Source organism: Rhamphochromis sp. 'chilingali', assembly GCF_963969265.1.
Source record: "Rhamphochromis sp. 'chilingali' genome assembly, chromosome: 1".
Lineage (NCBI taxonomy): Eukaryota > Metazoa > Chordata > Actinopteri > Cichliformes > Cichlidae > Rhamphochromis > Rhamphochromis sp. 'chilingali'.
In genome coordinates this window covers 22,387,567-22,410,873 of record NC_137929.1, presented here as the reverse complement: position 1 = coordinate 22,410,873, position 23,307 = coordinate 22,387,567, and the positions used below count along the sequence as shown (strand labels likewise).

Sequence of the window (23,307 nt, the reverse complement as noted above, 5' to 3'; positions counted from 1 at the left end):
CTCAGGTTTGTCAGTTAGTTTCTCCCAGTTTAGGTTTCCGTTAGTATGTCACCTGATTCGTTGTCTGTTCTGCCACTGTCACTTGTAAATAAACCCTCACTCATATCATCAGTCGGCTGTCTGCATTTTGGGTCCTCCTTTTCCTCCAACACCACACGGCTCACTCCGCCAGCCGTGACAGTACGAGCCGACCAAACATGGACCCAGCAGCATCCGCACCTTCCCAGGAGTTTCGGGAGGAATTAATTGACACTGTTTCTAGGTTGGTCAACTTGTGGCTCGAGCACGAGGGGGAAGAGTTTCACCGCGCTGTAGAAGCCAGGCTACAGCAGCTAATCTCTGCCCACTCCTGGCTGCTGGACTCGCTTCACCCGCTAGCACAAGACTTCCTGCTTCACGAGCTGCACCTTCACCCACCAGCCGCTACCGCTTCCCAACCCAACCCGGCGGAGAAGATTTTGCCCGGCCCGCCGGAGGTTTTGCCCGGCCCGCCGGAGGTTTTGCCCGGGAGGAAGCGACGATCGCGCCGTCGGCGCGTCACCCCACAACCGGAGATTAGGACTTCAGAACTGCCGGCTGTGGTGAGTGTGAAGGCCCCTGTTTCTGTTTTGGACTGTGTGACTGTTTATTCCGGGGCTGTGTTTTTTGAGTCGGCTGCCCCGCCGGTAGCTCAGTTAGCTGCCCAGCAGCCACTAGCTCAGTTAGCCGCTCAGTCGTCACCTCCATCACATTCAGCCTCACGACCCATAGCTCAGTCATTACCACAGCCAGACTTATTAGAAACTATGTTACAGTCCATAGCCCAGTCAATAGCTCAGTTGGTAGAAGACTTATCAGCTCAGCCACCTATTCAGCCATCATCTTCACCAACTCCTACTGTACAACAAGTTAAGTCCATACAACCCGAAAAGAACCATTTTTCACCTGTTCATTCCAAGCAGAGAGACAACCCATACACTATTGACAACGTTCCTCAAGAGCTGGCCAGTTCTGAGACTGAGACGCACTCCAGGGCCTCCCCAGAGGCTGGGTTTCAGCCCCCAGCCGACTCTGGACCCCTGGAGGTTAAGAAGCCAGCTGAGGACTGCACCCGGCTGTCGCTGGCTGAGCTGAGTCAATGCTCTGTGCAGCTGCGGTCTGCCTTGTGTTTGCCAGAGGCCCGTGCACCTGCTGGTTCCGACCTGTTCCTGCCGGGGGCCCGTGCGCCTGCTGGTTCCGACCTGTGTGTTCCAGGGGCCCCGGTGCCCACTGGTCCTGAGACTGTTTTCGCTGGAGGGCCCGAGGAGCCCGTCCAGCCTCCTGCTTCGTCAGCTGGAGGGCCCGAGGAGCCCATCCAGCCTCCTGCCTCGTCAGCTGGAGGGCCCGAGGAGCCCGTCCAGCCTCCTGCCTCGTCAGCTGGAGGGCCCGAGGAGCCCGTCCAGCCACCGGCTCCGGCTTCATCATCTTCGCCTGGCCCGGCTCCGGCTTCATCATCCTCGCCTGGTCCGGCTCCGGCTTCACCATCTTCGCCTGGTCCGGCTTCTGCTTCTGCCTCACCTGGTCTGGCCTCTGCTTCAGCCTCGCCTGGTCTGGCCTCTGCTTCAGCCTCGCCTGGTCCGGCCTCCGCTTCAGCCGCTTCATCCTCGTCGGGTTCAGCTTCAGCTTCACCCGCTTCATCCTCGTCTGGTCCAGCTTCAGCTTCACCCACGCCGTCGCCTGGTCCAGCCTCCGCATCCGCTTCAACGTCGCCTGGTCCGGCCTCTGCTTCTGCCTCGCCTGGTCCAGCCTCTGCTTCAGCCTCGCCTGGTCCGGCCTCTGCTTCCGTCTCGTCTGGTGCTGCGAAGGCCACGCCACCTTTGGGTCCTGAACCGCCGCCTCGACATCGGCGGTCGTCTGCCAGGCCGCTTGTTGGGCGTCATCGCCGATATCGACCTCCCAAACGCCGCCGCTACTTTCCGCGCGGTCGGCCTCCAGACTTGTGTCGTCGCCGCCGTTGCTGTCCACACGGTCGGCCGCCTGAACTGTTTCCCCGTCGCCGCTGTTGCTGTCCGCACGGTCGGCCGCCTGAACGGTTTCCCCGTCGCCGCCGCTGCCGTGTGCACGGTCGGCCCCCTGAACTATTTCCACGTCGCCGCCACTGCCTTCCACATGGTCGGCCCCCGGAGATGAACTGTTCTAGGCTCCTGAGTTGTCAGCCTCCGGGCTGGCCTCCTGAACTATGTTTTGGGACCCTGTTCAGGGACTCCAGTGTGTGTTGTGTTTTGGACAATTCTTTTGGTTCACTGGAGCTTGTTTTTTTGTTTGGTTTTGATCCCTCCGTCCTGGGCTCCCCGCCGCCCGCCCTGGGTTGGTCGTCTGTTTTTGTTTTGGGCTGTCTGGAGCCAGCCCTTGGTGGGGGGGTACTGTCATGGTGCTGGGTCGTTGGCCCAGCGTTTTGTGTTTTATGATTATGTCCCTCTGTTCTAGTTATTCTGTGTCCTCCCCCTTATGTCCGGTTAGGGTTCTAGATTTCCTGTTTTGTTCTGAAAGTCTGTGTCTGTTGTCATTGTGTTCAGCTTGTCTCCTCCGGTCCTCATGTGTATTGGGTTCAGCTGTTCTTCCCTCCTGTGTGTGATTACCCGATTACCTTGTGTGTGTATATTTAGTGGGTGTCGGTCTGTGTTCATTGTCGGCTCGTCTGCATTCTTCCGTGTATCTCTGCGTTCATCTGCGTTCATCTGCATTCTTCCGTGTATCTCTGCGTTCATCTGCGTTCATCTGCATTCATCTGTGTATCTCTGCGTTCTATGGTATTCCTGTCTCTGCGTCTCTCTGCCCCGCACCCCTTTTGTATGGTCTCAGGTTTGTCAGTTAGTTTCTCCCAGTTTAGGTTTCCGTTAGTATGTCACCTGATTCGTTGTCTGTTCTGCCACTGTCACTTGTAAATAAACCCTCACTCATAAGAGAGATAATCCCATACAGCTTATGACAAAATTTGATCCGAAGTGATTGATGGCCCTAATCACGACCTTTTGACCCCCCGCCCCTCCCCTCCGTGGGAAACCCCCAGCGTGACGAATCGTATCCGGAGAAAGGGGGGTGGGAAACCCCCCGCGTGACGAATCGTATCCTGAGAAAGGGGGGCGGACCCCGGAAGCGCGCCATCTGTTGCTAACCGTAACGAATTGCACCCCGAGAAAGGAGGGGTGAACCCCCGGAAGCGCGCCATCTGTTGCTAACCGTGTCGAATCGCATCCTGAAAAAGGAGGGGTGAACCCCCGGAAGAGCGCCATCTGTTGATGTGAAAAAAAAAGTTTTTAGTGGGAGGGACTGCAGCGAGGGAGGAGAATAAAAACCAGAGAGAGGAGTCCCGTCACAATTTCTAAGTCTCTCACACACAAGATGGATTCTTTCCTTCTGCAGCCCTCCAGCGGTCCTGTTTACTTGGACGGTGAAGAAATCTGCTCTCCCGCAGAACCCTCCTCGAGCATGGGCGGCAGCAGCAGCGAGTGGGCCTCGTCGATTATCAGCGATACGCCGGTCTCTATCTACAGTACCAGACCCGAAGCAACCGACACTCCGCGGAAAGAAGGAAGAAGTAAGAACGTCTTCATGTTCCGCAGCCAAATTCCAGCACCGAGAAACTTGCGAGGAGAATGGACTCTGCCTGCTGAGGGTTGTGGAAAGTGGGGCTACATATTCAAATATGAGTCGGGGGAGGTCTGGTTTTATCAGTTGAACGAAGGAGAAAGCTTGACGGAATCGAGCACCATTGTGAAGCTGACTCCCAGTGACTGGGCCGTGCTGAAGCTGCTTGTTGCGATGGCTATCGGAGAGGCAAATGAGGATTTTCCCATTCCTGAAGAGGAAGATGTTGCCGCTAAAAGACCCCGGAGAGAGGTAGATTCTCCTCCCCCTCCTCCTCCTTCTCCTTCCGGCTCCAATGATGAAGAAGAGCATGATGCTGCTGTTGATGAAAAAGATCCTCCTTCCCCTCCTTCTGTCTCCTCTGATGAAAAAGCGGATACTGCTGTTGAGAATGATGAGGATAAAGAAAAGACCCCCTCTGTAGAGGATGCTTCCTCCCCTGATGAATCAGCTGATGATGATGATGATGATGATGATCATCCTCTCGACACAGAAGAAGAAGAAGAAGAAGATGATGAGCCCCTGGCTGAAAAACTTCTAGAAGAAGATGATGAGTGAAGGATATAAAAAAAACAACAACAGCAATAGAATAATATTAAACACAAAGTGAACCCGTCTTCCTTCATTAAATAGGTTCTTTTAGATGTTAAGGAGGAATTGACTTAACCAGGCTGGCGGAGAATGAAGACAACCGGACACCTGCAGCAGATGGGGAATCAGTGAACTTTTATTGAGACAGAGACAACCTCTCAACACAGCTCACATCAGGAGATTCCTAATATTTGCTGTGAGGATGGGTATATATTCTCTAAAACTTACAGGAGGGGGTTGTGAGGAAAGTGCTGCATTAGCAGAAAAACAACTCCATAAAAGGAAAGCGGCCTTGGGTGTTCTAGTCTCTTCGCTTGCAGATATCTTCCACCTGCAGGATGAGGCGATCGCTTCTTATCGCTCTCAAGGCCAAAGTCGTGAGCACACTTTTTTATTACACAGTTGCACAGTAACTTTAAAGCTGAACAATATTTAAAGCTGAATAATGTTTGATCAAATTATATTTTCTTCAAATCCCCCTTTTGACCCATCTTAAATGGGTCAACACACAAAAATAAGTAACATTCAAAGGAACACAGAGACGTGTCGAAGCCTGGCTCGAAAAACTCCTCGGGTCTTATCATTTGTCTTTATCTGTCATTGCAGATGAGGAGAAAAGAGTCCAGGCACCACCCTGCCCAGGGGTCGGCTGCAAGCAGTCTCGGTTCCCGACGAAAGCAGTAACAGCTGTCCTGCACACAAGGAATACAACGAGTCAGTGCAACCAGGGTAGTGACACAAAATTAACAGTTCCTGTAACTCAGCAACCAAAAAGCACAAGTAATGATAAAAATGTGGAGAGTACAGAGTATACTATAATAATGAAAGATATAAACGTGAAAATGTGAAAGAATAAATCAACCGTAAAATAAACCCAGAACGGTAACTGCTAAGGACATTCAAAAGTGAATATGGTAAAACGTGAGGAAGGGGTGTGGAAAAAAAACAATTTATATCCAGTGGTGGGAGTACACATTCGCTCAGGCTTAAGTCCGGAGACCCTGAGAACATCGCTTAACCCTCACAACCCGACCAGACACAGTTCAACCAGATATATCCTTCAAGAGGAAGTGGGTGAGGGAAACAATTAATAACAAACCTAATACAAAACACCACAGAGAAACAACCATTTTAGAAGAATTTAAACAAGAGAAAGACGATAATGGTCGTCACCCTCACGATCAGAGTTTTCATCATCCGTTGGCGAGGAGGTGGGAAGTTGACTAGCCAATAAAGGCATCTGCCGGGCGAGATCCTTATCCTCAGGAGTGAGAGCTGTAACAATCAGTCTCTGGAAGAGGGATCGAATGCATGGAATACAACAGCAACCGCAGGTGACTAGGATAGCAACAAAAACTGAGATGGAAACTAGGATGGAAGCTACAAGGGCCTTATATTTGCCAAACATGTTAAGCCAAGAGTCCCACATGGCAGTATCAACGCCCGAGTGTTCCTTCATTTTAACAGTAAGAGCTGTGAGACCAGTAATAGCTTTAGTGAGGGAACCATCAGGAGCTGTGTTATTGGGGATATAGGTACAGCACTCCTGACCAAAAAGGCTGCAGACTCCGCCTTTTTCTGCGAGGAGAAAATCCGTTGCGACCCTGTTTTGGAAAGCCATTAGGGAAGTGGCAGATAACTGTGCATGCACAGCTTCAAAACCATCTCGAGTGTAATTAGCCAACAGTTGCACATTAAAGTGAATGTAGTTAATTCTGTCTACATTCGCATTTATTTCAACCATCCAAAGTATCGAGGCCCATCCTGCTTTAACCTGGTCTCGCAGTTTATATTCATCGGGGACCCCACGGGGTATACCTACAGCATCAATATAGGTTGGATTATGAGCTGAACCTGGGATTAGAGAACGTTTAGAGCGGCGTTCAGAGGAGGATGGGAGGCCAACTTCGTGTACTTCTATAGAGAGATCTACTGGAGTGACTAAAACAGGTAAAATAAGAGTTATGAGAGCGCAAAGACCTGACGCATCCCGAGGGAAACCATCATATAACTTGTTATTGCCACACCACCACCACAAATCAGCCCTAGCCGTAGGTCGGAAGTTTGGTTTCATAACCGTCATCTCAGTGCACCAAGAAGAGTTCAAGCTACCTAGTTTTACTGCATTGCCAGTCAGGTTAATACAAGTGAAATTGTTCACAGCTACATCTGAAGAAAAGAAAGGTGGTTTATTAGAGACCGAGCGTTGAGTTTTAGGAAAGTGGTTTTCCAGATATGAGCAATGACCTCGTTTTGTATTGTTCATAAGATGCAGGAGGCATGCACTATTGACTGGCGCCGGTACAACTCTTAAAGTGGGGCGGGCTCCCATACAAACTATGCAGTCGGAAGCCGTCTTGTCAGCAGCTTGTTCAGCTAGTAGTAACCAGTTGTTTGTTGCTCCAGAAATACCGGTTAGAATTTGGAAGAGGTCATCTTTAGACATTTTATTTGTGTCTACAATGCGTATTCGGCCGTTTCTCCCCCCGTTTGTATATGTCACCGGAGGGCCATTAAAGGTGGGGTTATCATCTTTAACTACAGAGCTTGGAACTGCACCAACGCTAGGGCATATTTCCATTTGCCAATACAGGGCGGTGCGATCAGTCCAAGGGGCAAGTATAAATTGTTGACAGGAGGTCAAGGCCAGATCCTTTAGGGTAAAAATTAAGCCTGAAAGATCCGGTTTTTTTGCTATTCTGAGCATATTTTGGTTTCTCCAGTGCAAAGCCTGACCCCTAGAGTGCTTGGACCAATCGAGGTCCGTTTCTGACACTAAACTGGACCACTTCCACTGATGCCAACCTCCCAGGGTTATATACCACACTGAGGAGGAGAGATGTACCGCAAGGTTAAAAAGATCCCCCCCTTGGTCTTTGGTGACGGGAGTGACTGGGAAGCTCGCGAAATCTATTTCAACTACCCAACTTTTATTGTTGGGGACACAGAGAGTAATCATTCTAGTCGTACTTGGGGTACAGGAGGTAACCGTGTCTCGTTTCTTTCTAACTCGATCGGGCGTGGGCAAAACTGGAGAGGAAGTGGTGGGCAAGACCCTAGGGGCTACATTTGTCAGATTGGGACTGTCAGAAGGGGGCGAAGCTTTTGAACTTGAAGGTGTCAGAAGTGTCGGGGGCCCTTCACAGATCAGGATTATGCCAATGGGAATGAGACCCAGGGCCAGGAAGCAAACAAAGACGCAACATCTTTGCCTGCCTGTCATTTCAGGGGGAAAGGGCCAAGACATGTTTACTTAGCTTGTATGTCTTCTAATACAGGATGATGGGGCACAGAAAGGTGGTCCAGTTCCCCCCACCTCGCCAAGGGCGTGTTCTAGGAGTTAAAGAGCAACAAAAAGTATCAGTGACACAACTTTAAATGAGCTTTCAGCGGTTAAAACTATTGCAATGTAAAATGTAAATCTTAAAAACTCAAGCCAATATAAAAGCAAAGTCATAAAAGATGTTAAAAATAGAAAAATAAAAATGTTTAGTTCAGTATGAAGAACACCCCCTTTTGTAACCAGCCGGCTTGTAGGTTGAGTTTTGGCTCCCTCAAGTGGTTGGTGATGCTGTTGCAGCTCCTTCTGACAGGTCCTTCTGCACCTCTCTCAAGGTTCTTCCTGGTTCGGTGGCAGCAGCGCACTGTGTGTAATGAAACCAGGTGTCACCTTTCCCTTCGAGCCTGACAGCGTGGGAGGTCCGCTCTGTTATGCGGTAAGGGCCTGTCCAGCGAGGCTCAGCCCACTTTCTCTTTGTGACTTTCAGGAGGACGTAGTCCATTCCAGGTGTAGCCGCCTCTTTCAGCTCTTGCTGGTTTCTTTCAGCGACCTGTGAGGAATACTGGGCAACAAAACTGCGGAGCATGTTATAATATGTCCTCGGATCGAGGTCTGAATCAGCTTCATCCGACATTAACAGGCGAGAGGAGGGGCCAGGAAAAGGCCTGCCATGCTCCAACTCAAATGGAGTGTAACCAGAGGTTTGATTTACTGAGCATCTTATGGACATTAATGCAAGAGGCAATGCCTTAACCCAATCTAATTTGGTCTGTGCACAGATTTTAGCCAATTTAGTTTTTAGAGTTTGATTCATCCTTTCCACTTTCCCCTGGGACTGGGGGTGGTAAACTGAGCCAAACTTATGTTTCAAACCTAATGCGGCTTCAACCCTCTGCAGATCGTGGTTCCTGAAATGTGAACCATTGTCCGACCTTATGACCTCGGGAAACCCATGCTGTGGTATATAATGATTAATCAGACACTTCACCACAGTTCTACTGTTTTCACTTGCTGTCGGCCAGGCTTCTGGCCAACCTGAAAATGCATCCACAGCCACCAGCAGGTACCTGTAACTACCTACTCTGTCCACCATGTCTGTGTAATCAATGATTATTTCTTTCCCTGGGCAAAGTGGGATGGGGAAGTACCCTGCTATTGGCTTGAAGGCGGGCTTGATTCCAAATTGGTTGCACTCCTTACAGGTTTTAACCATGTATTTTGTCATGTCTTTTAGATAAGGGTGCCACCAGGCAGCTAAGTTCCTCATCATTTGTGCAGGTCCCACATGCCCCACTCCATGTGCCTCTTCCATTGCTGTCTGTCTGACCCCTGGCGGTAGAATGGGCCTTCCATCTGGGCCACGCCACACATCTGTTTTTGTGGCCCCTCTTGTTACCCATAATGATTTTTCCTGGGGGCTGGCTTTGTCCTGTAACTCTCTGATTGTGGCTAGGCCTAGTTGTATGGGTGGTCTTTCTGGAGGGGGTGTGGCTTCTGGGTCCATTACCATAATCAGGGAGGGTAAGTAACCAGCTGTCTGCTTAGCTACTAAGTCGGCCTGTTTGTTACCTAATGCCACTAAGTCCAATCCGGCACTGTGTCCTTTGCATTTTACCACTGCCACCTTAACAGGTAACAACAGTGCTTCCGCTAATTCCCTCATTTCTATCTCATGTTTAATAGGCTTTCCGCTGGCTGTCAAAAAACCAGCTCTGAGCCACTGCTTGAGCTCCACATGCACTGCTCCCACAGCATAAGCTGAATCACTGTATATATTCACTTTCTGTCCCTTTCCCATCCTTAAGGCTTCAATCACCGCTCTCAGTTCAGCTCTCTGTGCAGACTGTTGTCCTGTCAACTGCTCTGCTTTCACTGTTTTCCATCTCATGTCTGTCTGTTCCACTATTGCCCATGCAGCCTTCAACATTCCACTTTCAGTTCTGAAACAACATCCATCTGTGAACCAATCTTTTTCTGCATCCATTAGAGGTTCTGCCTGCAAATCTGGCCTGATTTTCTCCTGTACCTGCACAACCTCTTCACACATATGTGGTTCCCCCGATCCCATGTGATCAGCCATGTTTATGCCTTCATGTGAGTAGGTGATGTGTGGTGCTTCCAAAATGGTACTGAGGCGTCTCTGCCTGAGTGAAGTGAGTGTGAAGGCCTGTGAGGAGACGTAGGCCACCACACTGTGTGATGTCAAAATTTTTAGTGGGTGGTTCATCACTATGTGTGCTGTTTTCTGAATGATTTTTGCAAGTCCAGAAACGTGTTGTGTGCACGGTGGGTGGCGTTTTTCAGTGTTGTCAAGCATTACGCTTACATATGTCAACACTTTTCTCTCTCCCCCTTTTTTCTGGAACAGGATACCATTGATATGGGTTCCAGTTCCAGAAACATCAAGATGAAAAGGCAAAGCATAATCTGGCACAGCAAGGTCAGAGGCGACAGAAAGCTGTTGTTTTAACTTTATAAACGCCTGTTCTGTTTCTGTAGTCCATGAGAGGGGAGCAGAGAGGTTTCTCATGCCTTGTTCATTTACCAAAGCGCGCAAAGGGGAAGTAAGGCCAACATAGTCTGGGACATAGGTCCTGCTGTAACCAGTCAGGCCCAAAAATGACAACATGTCTTTTACAGTTAGAGGTTTTGGATGGTGCAAAATGGAGTTCCTGTGTTCTGGGGACAAGGAAATACCGGACTGTGAGACCATGCGGCCTAGAAAAGAAACCTGTTTTCTTGCAATCTGTAGTTTGTTTTTGCTCACTTTAAAACCTGTGTTGGCCAGGTGGTGAAGTACCACTCTGGTGGCCTCCAAACAGATGTCAGCCGTGGGGGCAGACAGCAAAAGGTCATCCACATATTGTATTAACATACAGTCAGATGGTAGTGGGCTGGTTTGTAAAAGTTCTTTCAAACACTGATTAAACAGTCCTGGGGAGAGGGCAAATCCCTGTGGTAAGCGAGTGTAACGCCATTGTCGGCCTCTAAATGTAAATGAGAAAATGTCACGCAGTGACTCACGAAGTGGGAGGCAGAAAAAGGCATTAGCCAAGTCAATGCAGGTGAACCAGGCATGAGATGGTGGGAGGTTGGTCAAGGCAACATAAGGATTAGGCACAGGCAAAGTAGGAGTGCCAAGTAAGGCATTAATCCTTCTCAAATCATGTGCCATTCTGAACTTCCCCGTGCCTTTTTTCTCAACAGGTAGGATGGGCGTGTTCCACTTAGAGCAGGAGGGCTCCAGGACACCGGCAGTGACCAAACCAGAAATTGTTTCTGCAATCCCAGCCTCAGCCTCCGGTCTGTGTGGGTACTGAGGCTGCCACAAAGGGGTAGCAGATGACAGTTGAAAAGAGACTGGCTCCACATCAACTAAACCTACATCTGTGGGTCCATGGGACCACAAACAATCTGGAAGAGAGTCGAGTAAAGGCGCAGCATCACAGTGGTCTGTGTGTTCTCTGCCATGTGACCCGCTGACCACTCTATGTTGCAGTGTTGAGGAATTAAAGCAATCATTTAAAATTTGGTATGTCTTGGTAGATGGAGAAAACAAAACCTGTGGGAGTTTTGTAGGTGTCCAGTCAGTGGCCGCAAGGGAACGTTTAACCATTCCACCCAGCTCCTTAGCCTGGTGTCCAGGATGTAAGGCCAGTGACACATGGGGAGCTGCCTCATCAGACATCATGTACCACTGTAATTGATCTGTTGTAAAAGTAACCGCTGCTGCCACTCCCTCCGGTGCCGCAAAAATGCACGACATGTTCAAAGACCAAGCCCGCCCCTCACACTGCTCTTGGAACATGTGCTGGTACCAGGTGGTGTCATGCCTGTCATAAAATAGTGTAACATGAGGTGGGTCAGGGGGAGGGACATAAGGATGTAGGAGTGAGAGCCACGGCCGCCATTGCTGAAAAGCAGTACAAACTCCTGGTTCAGCAGGTGTTTCAACTTCCAATAATGCCCAGTAGATGTCAGCAGAGTCCGCCAAACAGGAGGAGGGTTGCAGCAGAAACTGACCACCTCCCTCTGGCCCATTAGAACAGGGAAGCACAACCCCAGTAGGGAGAGTCACAGTTAGGCCTTGTGAAGAGCAGAGTATTGTAGCTCCTAATTTAATCAACAAGTCTCTTCCCAGTAAATTCACAGGCGCCTGTTTTGAACAAACATAGCTGTGTAACAAAGTCTGATCTCCAACCGTTGTGGGGAGGGGCACGGTGTAAGGCAGAGTTTTAGGTTCCCCAGATATGCCCACCACTGTAGTCACTCTGTCAGTAAGTCTTTCACGAGCAACATCCTTAATGGTGGAGTACGTAGCTCCAGTGTCCACTAAAAAGCTGCTTCTTCTTTTATCTACAGTTATGGACAGCATAGGGTCCGCCGTTGTCCCTTCACCGTCCTGGGCAGTCTGTGGGGTGTCCTATAGCTGGGGACCACCCTCGTAGTACTCCCACCCCATCACAGGCATCTGTGGGGCCGGGGGCACTTCAACTAAAGCACCACGAGGTCCACCTCTGTGGCCAGGATGCTGATAGGGCCCACCACGGGCTCCCCTGCCTCTTCCAGCAGCCGGGTTCAAAGGGCACGCTTTAGCCCAGTGTCCAGGTTGTCCACACCGGAAACAAACATACATCTGGCCTCCCCTACCACCTCCCATCTGACCTCTTCCCCTGAAACCACCTCCGTTTCCTCCAAATGGGGAACCTCTCTGCCCATAAGGGGCCGGGGAGTGATAAGCACCATACTGGGGGGGCTGTGGATCAGCTGGCCACGGGTTCGGATACAAATCAGGGGCAACTGGACCAGGAGGGGGAGCCGCAGCGGCCACAAGCTGCTTTTTAGGCTTGTCACCTTTTCCACCCAGGTCGTTTTTAGCTTTCTGCAGCTGAACCTTCAACAGTTGCAACTGTAAATCTTCGACGCTCTCCGCTTTATCATCAGACTTAATCTGCACTTTGTTAAGATTAAAAATCAAATGTTTCTTCCAGATTGCAAAGTCACAGTCCTGCAAATCAGGATTATCCTCCATTTTCTGGCTTACTGACTCCGGAATGCCCCTCAGCACCGCCCTTCTAAACCACATGCTCTGTGAACAAGTCCTACTGGGGTGATGACCTGTATGGTTCACCCAGTCTTCAACAGCCTGATTTAGATAATGGGTGGGATTTTGCTTTCCCTCCCATTTAAATTTCTGTAAGGTGCCTTGATTTTTGGGTGGGAATTGTTTGCGCAGGGCCGGTCCAATAAACCTCAAGGCCTGCATTAGTGGCACCTCGTTCTCATGCATGGTAGTACCCGCATTTTGTTCCAGGTCCGCTGCCTGAGATCGGGATGTGCACCTAGTTATAATAGCTCTAAAATCTCCCAGTGCGAGGTCCTGTCCAGCTGTGTATTTATCCAAACCAGCCAACCAGGCATTCCCTCCCTCCATTATGTCAGGGAGTTTGTCCACTAGGGCCTGGACATCTCCGAATGAATAAGGTTGGTACACTGGTCTACGTTGCGCTTTAGTCTGGACCAGGGGAAACATGCCTGGAGGCTGAGGCACAGGGCCCTTAGATCTAGTCTGATATCCTAAACTGGGAGAGGTAGAGAGGGGTGTATTGTTAAGGTTACTGAGTTCATCATCAGTATCCTCAGTTTCTTCCCCGCCTGGTGGGTTAGCAGTGTCAGCAAAAACGTGGGCTAAACTCATCTGTGTTTCCGGATCCTGACGGCCCACCAAAGACATGGTAACTGTGACATTTGGCGAAGTGCCAGGCTCAGTTTTTGCAGTAGCGGTCAGATCTCCTTTAACAGCGACAGGAGTGCTGGCAAAGGGGTTGGACCGGGAAAGAGGGGCTGACGCAACACGATTATTCCCCTGGACCACTGACCTATGTTCATTTAAGCAGCTGCGTAATGCTGCTTCTAGATCAGTTAATTGTTGTTCAGTGGGTTCCTGTCTGTTCATTCGAACCGCAAATGGTGCGCTCGCAAATGGGTCAGTTAGGCCCTCAGATCCGGTTCCAAAACAATGGGACATAGAAGAGGGGGCTCTACTACTAGCTGAGGATGTCGCCGACAGAGAGGAGCTTCCTGGGCAAAAATGCTTGGTATCTATGGGAGTTGGAGCTACGGGCGGTTCTTCTCCAATAGTCATTATTCCACCAGAGATATTAAGTACCGGATATATGCCTGCTGAGGGAGGAGTTGAGGCAGAATAGGGAGGTGGCTGAGACCTATTTTTCTTCATGTGTGGTTTTGCAGTTTCCCATAAACACACCCAGTGATTAAATTTAGCTTTGCGGCCTGCGTGCTTATCTGCTTCCTTTCTGTGTCTCACCCCGCTCATCACACCTGCACCTGCTGCTGCTGAGTTGGCTTCTTCCTCTTTCTCTTTTGCCTGCATAGCCTTATTCTGCCAAATTATTCCCCAATTACCACTACTCCCCTCGTTCTTTCCCTTTTCTTTCATTAACCTTTCAGCTGTTTTCCTCAATGACTCTTTCTGCTTTTTTGCTTCTTTAGGCTGGTGTGTGGAGTTGATGACTGTCTCAACACATGTTAATTGTTCTCCCAATGTGCTAAGAATAACACCGGGACCCCAACCATCATCATTAGTTTCTCGATCTAATTCTCCATCCATTTTACTGTCAATGGAGGAGTGTTCTTTTATTGATTTTAAAGGAGAATTTGGGCCAGCTGGGTTTCTGCCTCTGTTAGGCACTAACAGCTGGGGCGCTGCTTTAAAGGTGAGTCAGCACTGAAATATCCCTTCAGGTGTTACCAAGCTTCTACCAAACCGGAGTCTGGCGGGTAACCTTGCCTAGAGCTTCCTGATAGGGGTGCTAGTTGGTTGTCACCTTGTTCACACGTCTCATTCACACTTCATACATTACCTGCAGTCACTCATTACCCTCCTTATGTATGTAATAAATGTGTAAAAAAAAAAAAAATTCTATGTGTGGTGTATTATTTTAACCAAAAGAGGAACCTAGTTCCTTTAATTGTGTAATCTGTGAACAACGGAGAACCAAACTGTCCTGCCCAGTGTTCCACAGCAAGCATTCAGCGTGTATTTATGTGTGTCCAATATCAAACAGAACATCAAAACATTTAAAACACTAAAATCATCGGGGTTTTAAGAAGAGATCCGTTTTCTCCTATTGATCAAAGGGACCCCTCCTTTGGACTCCAACCAGTACTTCTCCTTTTTAAGTTTTAGAGGATCTTTTCTAATAAAGTCCTCTGGGCCTTCCTAACCCTTCTGTAGTTTAGAGAATATTACTAAAAAATATTCTCAAGGCCTTTAACCTTTTAATTTGTTTAGAAAGGCGTTACTAATAAACCCTTTCAAGGTCCCAGACCTGCACTGAGGTATTTATCCGACACCGGAAAGCAACCCGTCGGCTGCAACCGTGGTCAGACCTCAGTTCACTCTTATCTTTATTCACTTATTCACTTATTTCTTATTCACTTATCTCTTATTCACTTGTCTGATTCTCAACAAGCCTTAAGTAAGCCAGACAATTTTGGTTATGAATTACTAGGAGTTTGGACACTAAGTATTTTTATAATGTTCAATATAGCAGAAATAAAAGGTCTGCTTACCTTGTTTTTGTGTGCACACAGCTTTTGTCCAAACTCCGTTCACTCAGACCACTGCCGATGTCCTCCCATCCGTTCCAGTTTGGCCTGGAGCGGATCCTGTTCGTGACGCCAATTGAAGGATATAAAAAAAACAACAACAGCAATAGAATAATATTAAACACAAAGTGAACCCGTCTTCCTTCATTAAATAGGTTCTTTTAGATGTTAAGGAGGAATTGACTTAACCAGGCTGGCGGAGAATGAAGACAACCGGACACCTGCAGCAGATGGGGAATCAGTGAACTTTTATTGAGACAGAGACAACCTCTCAACACAGCTCACATCAGGAGATTCCTAATATTTGCTGTGAGGATGGGTATATATTCTCTAAAACTTACAGGAGGGGGTTGTGAGGAAAGTGCTGCATTAGCAGAAAAACAACTCCATAAAAGGAAAGCGGCCTTGGGTGTTCTAGTCTCTTCGCTTGCAGATATCTTCCACCTGCAGGATGAGGCGATCGCTTCTTATCGCTCTCAAGGCCAAAGTCGTGAGCACACTTTTTTATTACACAGTTGCACAGTAACTTTAAAGCTGAACAATATTTAAAGCTGAATAATGTTTGATCAAATTATATTTTCTTCATGAGCCCCCAGCTCCAGAAACAAAAGAGGAGAAAGCAGCTCCTGAGAATAAAGAAAACATTCCCCCAGCTCCAGAAATAAAAGAGGAGAAAGCAGCCGCTGAGAATAAAGAAAACATTCCCCCGGCTCCAGAAAAAGCTACGGAAGAAGAAGCTATTCCCCCTCCCCCGCCGCGGAACGGAGGCATACGCTTCAATGATGAGCAACTGATCAAGACTAAAACAATCTTGTCAACCGTCTGGTCTTCAGGAACCACAGCCACGGGGAGATGGAGAATGAGAGCGAGTCTGCGTTCGACTGACGAGTCTGATGCCCCTGACATTTTTGTCTTGGAAAAATTCAGCTCCGACTGCGGATTATTTCGCAGCTTGATGGTTATACCAGCCAAAGAGTGGGTCGTAAGAATGCTGCAAGTGAGGAAGGATATTACAATTCTTTTTCAAACTTGCCGCTGCTGGAGGGATGCCGTAGGAGTAAGGAAATGTCTCAACTTCTGAAAATCCCCGCCCCTCCCGGACCACGCCCCCTTCCTTCTGTTTTAAAAGTCCGATCAAAAAAGCCTTTTTTAGCTCTGAGAGAGAGATGGACTCTGCACCCCTGCTTCGCGATGAGGAGACCGGCTCCACCGATTGTTTTTCTGACGAGGGCGAGCTGGTACCCGACACTCCCGGTTACTGGCCTCTGAAGCGCCAGAGGCGGCAGCGGCAGCAGCAGCATACCGACGAGATGGACGGCTGGGCGTCTTCTTTATTCATCGACACTGTGAAAACAGCCGTGTATCATCTGGTCAACTTGGTGATAAACAAGCACCGCACCGACGAATGTAATGGATGTAAGATAGACCATCCCAGCCAGAGACAACACGAGTGCCTGCAAATTCTGGAGGATGATTTTTATTCCGACAATTATTATAACATCAGAAAGAAACTGCTCACTCCTCGCTTTGTGCCTTCAATTCAACGTCTGCTGATTGCTCGCAACATCAAGACTGAGGATGTTAAAGTCGGGATGGTTGCGGAGACCTTGCTTCATGAGCTGAAATCGGTGAGGAAAGTCTTTGACGCCATCACAGACGCTTATGACAATTTGGTGGGGCAAGATGTGGTTAAAATCGGGGAACTCCGTTTGGTTACGGAGTTTTACAAAGGTTGCTGATTCTTATCCTGCATGCTTCCTATAGTTAACCTTGTTTTTTAAACCATGTATTCTGTTTCTTTTTAAAAAAAAAAAAAAAAAAAAAAAAAAAAAAAAAAAAACTACCTCGTTTTTAATCGTGTATTCTGTTTTTTTAAAATCCTACCTCATTTTTTAATCGTGTATGCTTTAAAAAAAAAAGTATCCTGTTTGTTTGTAACCTTTTAACATGTTTACCTCATGTTTTTTAAAAAAAAAAAAAAAGAAAAAATAGTTTTTGTAACCGTTTGACTCTATAACTGTGTTTTATCTCAGGGTTTTGAATAAAAGTGTATTCTGTTTCTTTTTAAAAAACTACCTCGTTTTTTAATTCTGCTTTATTTTAATCATGTATTCTGTTTCTTTTTAAAAAAAAAAAAAAAAAAAAAAAAACTACCTCGTTTTTTAATCGTGTATGCTTTAAAAAAAAAATATCCTGTTTGTAACCTTTTATCATGTTTACCTCATGTTTTTTTAAAAAAAAAAAAAGAAAGAGTTGTTGTATTCTATAAGTGTGTTTTATCTCAGGGTTTTGAATAAAAATGTATTCCTGTTTTTTTTCGCATGTTAAACCTTCTGGTTTTGAATTAAAAAAAAAGAGTTGTTGTATTCTATAACTGTGTTTTATCTCAGGGTTTTGAATAAAAGTGTATTCCTGTTTTTTTTTTTTTGTAACTTACTTGTATTCTATAAGTGTGTTTTATCTCAGGGTTTTTGAATAAAAATGTATTCCTGTTTTTTTGCATGTTTAAACCCTCTGGTTTTGAATAAAAAATATTTAAAAAGCATTCATCTCTGGTTTTTGAATATTGTATTCCTGTTTTCTACACATTAAGCCCTCTGGTTTCAGAAAAAAAAGTAATAATAAAAAACATTCATCTCTGGTTTTTGAATAAAATAATAAAAGCCGACTCCTGCGACGTTATAACGCAGACGAGCTTTTTATCAGAAGACGAGATGGCCGAGAAAAGTGAGATGAAAAAAGTGTATTATGACCCGCATCACCCAGGTAGTTTCGGAGGAGTAAATAGACTCCGACGCGCTTTAGAAGATGAAACTGGTAAAAAAGTTGATATCCGCAAGGTGCAGAATTTTTTATCCGAGCAGGACGCCTATACTCTGCACAAGCCGGCGCGAGTAAGATTTAAGAGAAATAGAGTGTTTGTGACCAAACCCCTGAAGCAGCTTCAGGCCGACCTGTGCGACATGAGACAGCTGTCTGAATACAACGACGGATTCAATTATTTATTAACCGTCATAGACGTATTTTCAAAAAAGGCTTACGCCCGCCCCCTGAAAAAGAAGACGGGTTCTGAAGTGACTGAAGCTTTCGAATCTGTGTTGAGAGAGAGTGAAATACCGGAAAATTTACAGACCGATGCGGGAAAAGAGTTTTTCAACAAGAGTTTTCAAGCTCTGATGAAAAATCACAGCATCTCCCATTTTGTTACCGCCAGCGACCTAAAGGCCTCGGTGGTGGAGAGATTTAACCGCACTCTGAAAACGAGGATGTGGAGATATTTCACCGCGCACAATACCAGACGCTATCTGGAGGTGTTGCCCGACCTGTTAGAAGGATATAACCGCAGTTATCACAGCAGCATTAAAATGGCACCTGCCGAGGTGCGCCCCGAGAACGCGGATCAGGTGTTTCGCAACTTGTATGGAAACACACCCGCCCGTCCTAAAATAAAGTTGAAATTTAAGAAGGCGGATCTGGTGAGGATATCCAAATTGAGAGGAGTATTTGATAAAAAATACGAACAGAGTTTCACGGACGAAATCTTTACTGTGATCAGGGTCCTTCACCGATCGCCACCGGTGTATAAATTACAAGATTATGACGGGGACCCCATTGATGGGTCGTTTTATGAGCCCGAGCTGCAGAAAGTGAAACTGACCGAGGACAAAGCGTTTCATGTGGAGAAGATTTTAAAGCGGCGCACAGTCAGAGGGGAAAAACAGGTTTTTGTCAAGTGGAAAAACTGGCCGGATAAATTCAACAGCTGGGTGAAAGCCTCGGAAGTGGTAGGAGTATAAAAAAAGAGACCCCTCGCATCATTCGGCTCATTTTTTAAAATTCATCATGCAGTCCGAAGGGTTTTACGTGACCCTGCCTTCCAACGCCAGCAAGGGCTTATTTAAAGATAACGCCAGCGGCTGCTACACGGTGGATCTGGCCAAACCCCTCGAGCTGACCGGAGAATGGAGCGTGGGCTTATGCGAATTCATTTATCCGCGCACATGGTACAATCTACCGCCGGACGCCTCCTACTTGGAGCTGATGCGGACGACGGAGGAAGATCAGCCCCTGGTGATTTTAAAATTCGGCAGGGGAGGTCATTACGGACGCGTTAAAGATCTATTGGATCACCTGGTGCCAGCGATCCAAAAGTACGACCCGTCCTTCGAGGCTTCATTCAACAACGTCACCAAACGTCTGGATATCAAAGGAGTCGGGAGCCATAAAATAAAGGTCTTCCCTCCTCTGGCTTACATGCTGGGATTGAAAACGAACGAGTGGTGGACTCTGTCAAAGCGCTCTACTCCGTATCCGTGCGATATGAACGCGGGCGTATATAACCTGTTTCTCTACACCGACATCGTTCAGTACCAGCCGGTCGGTGACAGTTACTCACCGTTGCTCAGCGTCCTTAACGTGAAAGGCGATTACGGAGACGTGATCAGCATCAGACATAATATGGTCCATTACTTACGCGTTTCTAAAAAATACATTAAAACCATACGCGTAGAAATTAAAACGGACCGCGACAGATTCGTGGATTTTGTTTACGGGAAAACGATAGTCAAGCTGCACTTTAAACCGGCTTGACAATGGCTGCGCGTCTTCCGCAGGACCCCCACCGTTTTGTGAGGTATTATGAGGGGCAGGTGGGAGGTTCCCTTCCGGGTTTTTACGGAGCGCCCGTGATGTACGGCAGAGGGATAGGATCCATCTTCTCCAGACTGTTTCGTTTCGTGTCTCCTCTCTTCAAATCCGGGTTCGCCGTAGCTAAACCTCACCTGAAAACGGCCGCAACCAATATCGCTACAGACGCTGTGAAAAGAGTGATGGGTAAGCTGACAGAGCCTCGCCAGGAGGGGGCGGGTGGTATGATGGTCCTCTCCCGCAGGAAGAGGAAACGCCCTCCGGGCGAGCGGATTAAAAATAAAAGCGTCGGAGTAAAAAGTAAATCAGTTAAGGCTGGCAGCGGGAAGAGAAGGAAGCCCCAGAGGAGCTCTGACATATTTTAGAAGAAAATAAATAAATAAAAAATGTCTCTCTTACACAAGAAATCTGCCGAATGCACCCTTGCCGAACTGGATCTATTTTCGGCTCCCATGACCCAGCTATCCATAGAGGATAAAAAATATCAAGAATGTCAGCCCCTCTCTGCTTTGAACGACAACTCACCCATTGAATTTTTCATCCCCGGAGACGGGGAAAAGTATCTCGATCTGAACGACACCATGCTCCATCTGAGAGTGAAAATTACGGAAAGGGACGGGAGCAACATCCCACCCGACGCGGGGGTAGCCCTCATCAATTATCCTCTCAACACAATTTTCAGTCAGTGCGACGTTATTCTGGGGGATCGATTGATTTCGCAGTCCAGCGCCACCCATCCTTACAGGGCCATGATCGAGACGCTGCTCAACTTTTCAGAAGACACTCTAAAGAGTCAATTCAGCGCCGGTCTGTTTTACAAAGACACTGCTGGAGACATGGATTCTATAGTTATAAGCAACGGGCCGAACAGAGGGATAAAACAGAGAGCCGTTTTCACGGCCGAGTCGCGAGAAGTGGACCTGCTGGGTCCCCTCCACGCAGATATTTTCTTCTGCGAGAGGCTCCTGCTGAACTCTGTGGATTTGAGAATTAAATTGATACGCAACAGCGATGCCTTCAGTCTGATGGGAACTCGGGATTCGCAGTTTGCTCTGAAAATAACTTCGGCCTCTCTGTTTGTTAAAAAGGTCACTGTCTCGCCGGCCGTCAGGCTGGGGCACGCCGCGGCCCTGATGAAAGGAAACGCCCTCTATCCTCTTTCGCGCGTTTCTGTGAAAACCTACTCCATCCCTGAAAATTCCAGGATCTGCAACCAAGAGAATCTCTTTCTGGGAGCCATGCCAAAATACGTGGTCCTGGGCATGGTTCATCACGACGCCTTCACCGGGAGGAGGGATCTGTCACCTTTCAACTTTAGACACAACGATGTGGAGTATCTGGCGTTGTGTCAGGACGGCAGGCAGGTGCCCGCCAAAGCTTTCCAGCCACAGTTTGACCGCGGAAATTCGGTCAGGGAGTTTTATCACATGTTTTCCGCCACGGGGAGACACCTCAAAGATTTACCTCTGAGCATCGATCGCCGGGAATTTAATGAAGGGTACGCCCTTTTTGCCTTTAATCTGGAACCCAGCGAGGATGCTGACGCCCTGTCTCCCGTCTCCAACGGGAATTTGAGGCTGGAGATGAGATTCAGAGTTCCTCTACCTCAGACCACCACTCTCATAGTGTATGCTTGCTACGACTCAATTCTGGAGATTGACTCTAAAAGACAGGTGCTGGTGGATTATTACTAAAATATACACACATGGATAACCTTCAGCTGGAGCACATTCTACATCGCGCCTTGGGAGACGTTTTCTGCGGGGTTTGGGCCTCGGACCAGCTGGCCTTTTTGAGGCGCGACTTTAAACCCCCCGCCTACTTTATAGTAAACACTCACCCCTCGCACTTGAGGGGAGAACACTGGCTGGCTCTGACTCTGGAAAAGGACGGTTCCTCCACTTTTTTTGACTCTTACGGATTCCCTCCCGACTTTGCTCACTATCCCTCGGTCATCTCAGAGTTTCTGGAAGACCGCTCTGACAAAATACTCTATCACGATCGTCAACTTCAGCACCCTATGTCTGTCGTTTGCGGGCAACATTGCATTTTTTATCTATGTCACAAGGCTCAGGGGTTATCCGTCGGTAAAATACTTTCTCTGTACTATAACGATGTGTTTAAAAATGATGACATGGTGTCTGACTTTCTGAAAGGACGCTGCCCCGCTCGCTCTCGCAGAGGTCATCACGTGGCGTGCTCCTTACAAAAGTTTAAAGATGTGTGTATCGAATAAAGAAACGTAAACAAAAAAAAGTTTGTTGCAGCGTTTTTTTTATTTCATTTGTAAACAAAAAAACAATTGATTTTTACATAGAGGTCCAGGTCGGGGAAAGCGTTATTTTGACCCGAGAAGGTTTTCTCCCCCTTCGCGCAGGTGTCTGTCCTCCCTCCTCCTCCTCCTCCTCCACAGATTTAAGACGCGCATACTGGTCGCGAGCTCTACGGTTATGTATTGAGGATGAGGGTATGTTTGTTTCGACCAAAGTAGTTAAAAACGCGTTCCATCCTTTCGGTCGCGTTTGGTTTTTACTTTTAAAAGAGAAGGAGAGGTTTTTAAATAGATCGATCATGTGCGAACCCCGCACCGCATCCCCCTTGTAAACAAATTCACCCCTCTTTGTCCATCCTCCTCCACCCTCAGCTAATTTCTGCATAATGTAGCGGGCGTTTTTGCGATCTCGAGGGGGTAAGGATTTTAATACTTCTTCCATCATTTCATCATCCTCCTCTCTGGGCCGCTGCACTTGTTGCTGCACCTGCTGATGCACCTGCTGGTGTTGCACCTGCTGCTGTTGCACCTGCTGCTGCGCCTCCTCTGGCGGGAGGTGGAAAGTCACCCTACTCTCCTCGTCCCGGTCCTGTTTAGAGAGTGTGAGATATCTCCGCAGCAGAGACTCGTATCTTTTGATTTTTTCATACGAATTTAGCCGCGGATCCTCCAGTATGGCTTTCATCTTTTCGTCCAAATCGTCTTTGGCAGTTTCTCTGACGGTAGGCTCGGTGGGTCGGGTCAGTTTTTTCAACTCGTGAGAGGGAACGAGAATCATTTTTTTAAACATCTCAGCGTTTTTGAAATATTCCTCCCAGCAGGTTCCCCAGAATGGGTACGGCTGCGGACAGCAGAGGGAAAAGAAACCCGCCCGTTTGTTTCTTTAAAACTTGACGCTTACGGTTTAAACTCGTTTTCTTGTCGGCCAGCAGCCTGATGATCTTTTTCTGGCGTTTCAGTTTTTGGTATTGAGGAGCGGAAAGAGGTATGTTTCCCTTTAAAAGATTTAAAGCTATCTCGCACAGCGCTTGGAGGAAATCCGGGGAGCTGTGAGCGAGAATGTCTTTGCGTTTCTGCGGCGACGCGTGGTACAGAGCTTGCAGTAAGACTGCGTTTCTTTTTATACGCTGAGACATGGCTACTTGGGTTTAGGCAGGTAAATGACGGGGTACTGCCCCGGAAGCAGACCGGCGCGCACTCTGTAGCGTTCTGGGCACGAAGGAGTGAGATCGAGGATTAAATACCCGTGGGGCTCCTCGGTGGCGTCTTTGAAACTGTC

General features: G+C 47.8%; 1 protein-coding gene across 1 annotated transcript; it reads left to right on the top strand.

Annotated features, from left to right (window-relative positions):
• Window positions 1–20,208: 20,208 nt before the first annotated feature.
• On the top strand, window positions 20,209–21,450 carry LOC308407537 (uncharacterized protein F54H12.2-like; the record flags this gene model as incomplete). The annotated part of the gene is made up of 1 exon (XM_080899249.1): window positions 20,209–21,450. The coding sequence occupies one exon, from the start codon at window positions 20,209–20,211 to the stop codon at window positions 21,448–21,450; it is 1,242 nt and encodes a 413-aa protein (XP_080755375.1).
• Window positions 21,451–23,307: the final 1,857 nt, after the last annotated feature.